This window comes from Sebastes fasciatus, chromosome 2 (assembly GCF_043250625.1).
Source record: "Sebastes fasciatus isolate fSebFas1 chromosome 2, fSebFas1.pri, whole genome shotgun sequence".
Taxonomy (NCBI): Eukaryota; Metazoa; Chordata; class Actinopteri; order Perciformes; family Sebastidae; genus Sebastes; species Sebastes fasciatus.
Genome location: NC_133796.1, coordinates 27008976 through 27016233, shown reverse-complemented (window position 1 = coordinate 27016233; position 7258 = coordinate 27008976). Strand labels below are relative to the sequence as shown.

At 40.5% G+C, this 7258-nt stretch overlaps 1 protein-coding gene across 1 annotated transcript in view; it reads right to left on the bottom strand.

Moving 5' to 3' along the window:
* Positions 1–3708: 3708 nt before the first annotated feature.
* dagla (diacylglycerol lipase, alpha) overlaps positions 3709–7258 on the bottom strand; it is a 47132-nt gene continuing 43582 nt past the window's right edge. The window contains exon 20 of the mRNA XM_074616469.1: positions 3709–7256. Coding sequence (XP_074472570.1) covers positions 6179–7256 — 1078 coding nt within the window. The 3' untranslated portion in view covers positions 3709–6178. The remainder of the gene's footprint in view (positions 7257–7258) is intronic.

Here is a 7258-nt window from a genome sequence, read left to right as displayed (position 1 = left end):
ATTATGACTTTTTTTCTCGTTAAGTTATGACTTTATTCTCGTAATATTACGACTTTTTTCTCGTTAAGTTATGACTTTATTCTCGTAATATTACGACTTTTTTCTCGTTAAGTTATGACTTTATTCTCGTAATATTATGACTTTTTTTCTCGTAAAGTTATGACTTTATTCTCGTAATATTACGACTTTTTTCTCGTAAAGTTATGACTTTATTCTCGTAATATCACAACTTTTTTTCTCGCAATGTTATGACTATTATACTCATAACATTACGACTTTTTTCTCGTAATATTATGACTTCATTCTGGAAATCTCCGATTTTTTTTCTCTCAATGTGGCCCTGATATTCCATAGTACATTTGCACTTTGGCCCTCACTGCATTAGACTTATATACTATATACTTAGACTATAAACTGTGTTACCTTCATCACAATGCTCAAATGTTTTGCGGCTCATAATATTACGAGAATAAAGTCATAGGTTTACCAGAAAAAAAGTTGTAATATTATGAGATAAAGTCATAAGTTCACATGTGGATCTTTAAGCCCTCTCAAGTGGCTCCCTGTGGGAATAACTGATTTTTTGTTTACGTTTTAAATTTTATTTATCATTGTTGTTGGTCTATGGTACGACGGTACGACGGAGTATTAGGGCCACATTGAGGAAAAAAAATAAATCTGAGATTTCGAGAAAAAGTCAGAATATTACGAGAATAAAGTCATAGGTCTATAAGAAAAAAAGTTGTAATATTATGAGATAAAGTCATAAGTTCACATGTGACTCTTTAAGCCCTCTCAAGTGGCTCCCTGTGGGAATAACTGTTTTTTTGTTTACATTTTAAATTTTATTTATCATTGTTGTTGGTCTATGGTACGACGGTACGACGGAGTATTAGGGCCACATTGAGGAAAGAAATAAATCTGAGATTTCAAGAACAAAGTCATAATATAAAGTAGTGATTTTACGGGTAATTAATTTTTTTCTCGTAAAGTTATGACTTTATTCTTGTAATATTACGACTTTTTTTCTCGTTAAGTTATGACTTTATTCTAGTAATCTCAGATGTTTTTTCCCTCAATGTGGCCCTAATGCCCTGTAGTACATTTGCTATTTGGCCCTCACTGCATTAGACTTATATTCTATATAGTTAGACTATAAATTGGAACTCACTTCCCACCCATATTAAAGATATACATACATACTCCACTTTTACATCCAAGTTAAAAACATGGTTTGCCGACAATTACACCTACATACACTAACATATGGCTGTGTGTTATTTGCGTCATGATCATGGATGCTGCCTGTCTATACGTGCTGTCTGTCTGCATCCCTGAATGTGATTGTACTGATGTTTTATTGTATGTTTTGATTATATGTGCTGTCTCTGCATGATTGTACTGATGCTTTACTGTTCTCTTTTATCTTTATTGATCTATCTTGTTTCTTCTCTGTCTTAACTCTTTCCTTTTAATCAATGTGCTGTAATGTATTGTTCTTTTTAGGGTGCCTATTGTCATCGGGCCGGGGACTACAGCTGGATATTAGCCATGTCGGCTAAAGCTGCCCTTTTTACTGTTATTGCTACAGTCAATTAATTGGGATTGTCCACGATATAATAAACTAATAAACTAAACTAAACTGTGTTACCTTCATCACAATGCTCAAATGTTTTGCGGCTCCAGACTGATTTTTTTCTTTTCTTTTTTGCCTAAAATGGCTCTTTTTATAGTAGAGGTTGCCGACCCCTGGTATAGTACAATATAATTTTTACTACTTTTACTTGTCATATGGTCATAATTCATCGTAGTAGAAGTATTTGCATTAGTAGTAGCTTGTTATGTCTGAAGACAATGACAGATGTACCAATTATTCATGATCTGAGCCTGTCAGAACTGACCTTTACAACTGAGGAGTCTACCATATAACAGTAGGTACTGCCATTCTGACACTGTAGGGCATATTAGGGAAAATCTACATAAACCAATGTAGTGGAATCTGTTTAGACCAGGAGTCAGCAACCTTTACTATCAAAAGAGCCATTTTAGGCAAAAGAAAAAAAAAAAGAAATCTGTTTGGAGCTGCAAAACATTTGAGCATTGTGATGAAGGTAACACAGTTTATAGTCTGAGTATATAGTATAGAAGTGTAATGCAGTGAGGGCCAAAGAGCAAATGTATCAGGGCCACATTGAGAGAAAAAAAATCTGAGTTTTCCAGAACAAAGTCATAATATAACGAGAAAAAAGGTTGTGATATTACGAGAATAGTCATAACTTTACAAGAAAAAACTCCTAATATTACGAGAATAAAGTCATAACTTAACGAGAAAAATAAAAGTCGTAATATTACGAGAATAACCGTAGACCTACAGCAATGATAAATAAAAATGAAAATGTAAAAAAACAGTTATTCATTTCCATTTTTAAAAATCCACAGGGAGCCACTGGAGAGGAGCTAAAGAGCTGCATGTGGCTCCGGAGCCGCAGGTTGCAGACCCCTGGTTTAGACCAATGAAGAAATGGTTTACAAAAAAGAAATGTCTCTAAAATATGTACCCCTAATTGTTCAATAAAAGTCTGTATAAATGTTTTTTTTCTTTAAGTGCGATATAACTTACCTGCAGTAAAAGCTGGCGCTGCAAAAGAACACACCAGGATTTACTCATGTACTTTATACCCAATACTCTATGCTGCAAGTCAGTCATAACACCAAACCCAGGGGGTCGCTGTTCAAGTCCCTGCACGGACCAAGTACAGACTGTGGACTGGTAGCTAGAGAGGTGCCAGTTGGCCTCCTGGGCACTGCCGAGGTGCCCTTGAGCAAGACACAGGACCCCCAAACTGCTCCCCCACTGCTCCCAATACTAGGGTGGGTTAAATGCAGAGACTACATTTCACTGTGTGCTGTGCTTTGTACAATACATTGTGAGACAATAAAAGTCCATTTACATTTTTACAACAAACAGCCAGCTGTTAGAAGCAACATCGATCTATACATTAATAAATAAAACAAACACATTAATAAAACAACCACAGACTATGTTAATGGTGTATGCAGTATTTGCTTATGCTGTACTGAAGGGTTTTCTCAGTACAGTTAACTGGCTAACTCAGTAATTCTACTCTGTGAGACAGCTCCAAGGTGTGTCAAATAGACTCCTCCGACAACTGTGTCATTTGACCCATGCAACCTCCAGTATCGCTCTCTATCAGACCCACTGCACACTCACACTCATAGTACACTGCACCTGGGCTTCAATATAACGTAGCTCAGAACAACACAAGATCTGTATTGAGCTGTTCTAAAAGTGGTACAAGAGCCACACATTCTTTACATCAAATCTAAAGCACAAACCTTCTTCAGGATGGGAATTTGGCAAAATCTACTCCTGAGTACAGTCCTTCATGTATCCATCCATGGTACTTGACATCAAAAGTCGGTAGTTTAAAACAAGTTATTTGCCCTAATGTTCCTACAACATGAATTATCTTTTCGAGAAACTCGATAGAACCGTGATTACACACATTTATAAATAAGACATTTACACTCCCATTATACTCTTACTAATATACTCAAGATAAACTGTGTCTTAACAATTCATAGCAGTGAGGAAAACAACCAGACCCTGAAAAACCTGAGACACGAACTACAAGTTGTGGATCGTGTAAATAGACATGCTGAAAGAGATATGACAGACATTCCTAGTTATTTTCATGGTTTGTAGTTTATTCCATTACAGGCAGGGCAGTGAGGGGGAGGGATTAAATACATTCTCATTGTGGGGCAGGGAAGGAGGGGAAGCAAACCAGGTAAACATGGACAAGACATCGTTGAATTATTCTTCTTTCAATATAGACCAATTTGTAAATCTGCCAATAGTTTGAATAAATAACTTTCAGATCATGTCAATACTGATATCTTTTAATATATTCATTATCTCCTTATTGTTATATATTTGTCTTCTACGTGACTCTATTGGAATTTTTTTTTTTAGACATCTGCATACATAATTACACATAGAACATGGTGCTGTACACATCATGGTAGAAAGTATTATAGTGCTTTCCTTCAGCAGTGTTTTTAGTGTATGACCGGCTGCAAGCAAAGGAAATTGCTGGCCCAACCTTAGTGTATCTTGTGAGAGTCTACTGGGACTGGCAGCATGACTTGAGTAGTGTCAGACTGTAAACTGGCTGGAACTGTCTGCTGTGAGTAATCACAGCAAATCTCAATCCAAATAGAGAGACTGTGCAGATCACTATGGTGACTCCAGGCTCGGCGGTGGCGCGGCACCAAAGGTCACTGTGAGCAGGCTGTCACTCTGCAGCGTGTCTCACCACCATGAAACATTTGTAAAAAGAGCATATTGTCACCATGCCATGGCAGAATGTCACATACTTTTTCCACTCGGACAGAAAAAAAGCTGAAATATATAACTCCTTTACGTTTGGGAAAAGTCTAAAAAGTTCCCCACACTGTCCCAAAAAAACTGAGATTAAAAACCACTGACATCAAACCAATCTGTTGCAAGAGCAATAAGGATAATAATACCATCAAATATAGCAAGAAAAGGGATAACAACATTAACGGTAATAAATAATGCAAATTGTGAGTTACACCCAGAGTGATATGGAAGAGTGTATGCCACGTACAGTATTTAGAAAGTGGCATACGTGATGTTCGAGCCCATTCATTCATTCAGTCCAACCTCAAGGATGTTTGAGATGAACTCTACATTAAAGGGAAGCAAACACCTTGACGTCCAAGATGACCGGAGAGCACCTTGAGAACAAGAGAGATGATATCCTGGGGGACGCTTTTGAGAATACACAGTTTGGTCCTGTTTGGTGACCCCGGGCATTTTATAAGCCTCTATAATGTTTGAGTTTTACATATATTATAATTTCTGGACATGTTTAGAGCTTATTTACTGTGACTTAATGACAAGACGGGTTCTATAGCAGCCATGCTACTCTGAAATGCATAGAGCATGCAGACTCTGACCTGGGCACGTTGCTAAAGAGCTCTCCAAAGAGAAAAGGTACAGTAGTTATGAGACTATAAGCAAGTTCATTATTGGTTTAAAAACCCAAGGTACAGAGGTTTTCCAAATGAAAGCCATGGCAGTGTTTTAAGGTCAGGATGGCATCTTTTCCGTGGTGTTGCTGTGTAACAGTCTACATGGGAACCAACAGAATGGGAAGGAGATCATGAACTTAGCTTGTGTTTAAATAAAGCAATATCCATATACATATACAAAACTACATCTCATAAATACATTTGGCAATACAATGTATTAATTTTTTTGGCAAAGGGGGGGATAAATTGAGCAATATGATGTGTGCAAGAGTATCCAAATGTCAATCTAAGTGGCTTATTGACAATTTCTCTTTAAAAATAAAGACAAAAAAAAATTCATGCACTATAAAGAGTAACCAAAAGACTCAAAAACATCCATAGGCGTCTGTAATAACTTTGTCACAATCACTTTTTTTAAGACACATGAATTCTCACCAATGTAACACACTTACTCTCTTTCTCAAAGTCAATTCTTTTAAAGACCTGAGGAACATTTTCATAATGTCTTCTCACTTCTGTTTGATTGATGAATATGTCCATCTTCACATTCCTGATTTGAAAAAAAATAAAAATGAAATAAAAAGCTGGACAAAAAAAATTCTCCGGAGCTGCTGAGGGTTGCAGGAAGTTGTACAGTACATCAACCCAGATGATGTGCCTATGCTAACCTCTTCTACAGTGTTAGTTTTTGAATCCCTGCTCAGTTAAAAGTATTCTCCCTTTGATTTGTGTTAAGTCGGGGAATTGATGTAATGCTGACGCGTCCCTACGTGGGTGAGACGGCATTGTTTTGGAATGGCATTGTGAAGCTACAGTTATTTATATTCACCCAAAAGCAGTACAGCCCCCTGGCATGCAGAGAGAGGTATCCTTTTTTTTTCTTAGTCATTGCAATAGTGTGAAAATGCTATAAACAGCGTTCACAGGGGGGACACCTGAAGAATGGAAATAGTTTGTGAGTCGGTCAGTCAAGTCATTGGACCTCCGATGAGTGACTGCATTCCATCGCATGCATGTACTGTGATATGTTTTACATTTTTGAATGACTGCACCTCTCAATTTTAGAGCAAAAGGATGTTGGAGTCTCGGGAGCACACTACACCATAGATGATAGTGTGCTCTCTTCAGGACAGTGGCAAGGGCTAGATGTTCGTAGGGAGTGCATGGCCGGCAGGGCGCCCTCGCCGGGGGAGAGGTCGTTGAGCTCCTCGGACGACGACAGAGGGAAGGAGGGTGACAAAGAGATGCCCGAAGAGGGGTCAGCGGATCCAGCAAAAGTGCGTGGGGGCTTGGGGACGAGGTTAGGCTCCAGTGTTGCTCTGGCCAGAAGTTGTTTGTCATCCAACGGCTGTCCATCTCCGAGACACTCGCCCTGCCCGAAGGAGCCCCGGCCTGACTCGGACTCCCCGTCAGACAGCTCCAGAGGTGGTGAGCTGCTGCCGTCCAGTCTGAATAGAGAGTCTAAGTACTGGGCGAACTCCAGCACCGCCTGGCTCGGGTTCCCGTTGGATAGCTGGGGTGGAGGACTAGAAGCTGTCGGTCTGGTCTCTGCACTTAACTGTTTCTCTGCTGTCTCCAGCTCCCAATCTTCATCTTCTGCATCCATTGGTCTAAAGCCAACCTGTGGGCTGAGGGGAGCGTTGGGAGTGCTCCCTGGGCTGTAGACGCCAGGCATCTGTTGGTGGTCCCCGTCAGGAAGCATTTTTCGGTTGGCCAAGCCGCTCTGATTTAGCAGAGCTGGGGAATGGTGTCCGCTGTAGCGAGGTGTGGCGGGAGACAGACGCATGGGGTATTCTGGGGTGGATCTGGATTCCATTGGGGTAAAGAAGGGCCCGACCTCGCCTAGGTGCTCAGGCGTTTCCTGGCAGAGGCAGTCGGCAGCCAGTAGTTCAGTGCGGGAGCTGAGAGAAGGGTTCTCCTCCGGGATCGGGGCATCTAAAGGGAACGGGAGGCTACTCAGCAACGGCGAACCCCTTAGCGCAGCTGAGGAGCGTCGGGAATCCAGACTATAGAGGGATTCGGCGTCTGAGAGGCTCTCCATGATAGCCAGAGGTGCTTTGCGGTCCCTCAGCTCCACCGCCAGGCGCTCCCGCGCTCCACGCAGCACCACAGGCACCGGGGGAGGAGGGCACTCAGAGAAACCATCCAGAGATATTTCAGACTGGGCACACGAACT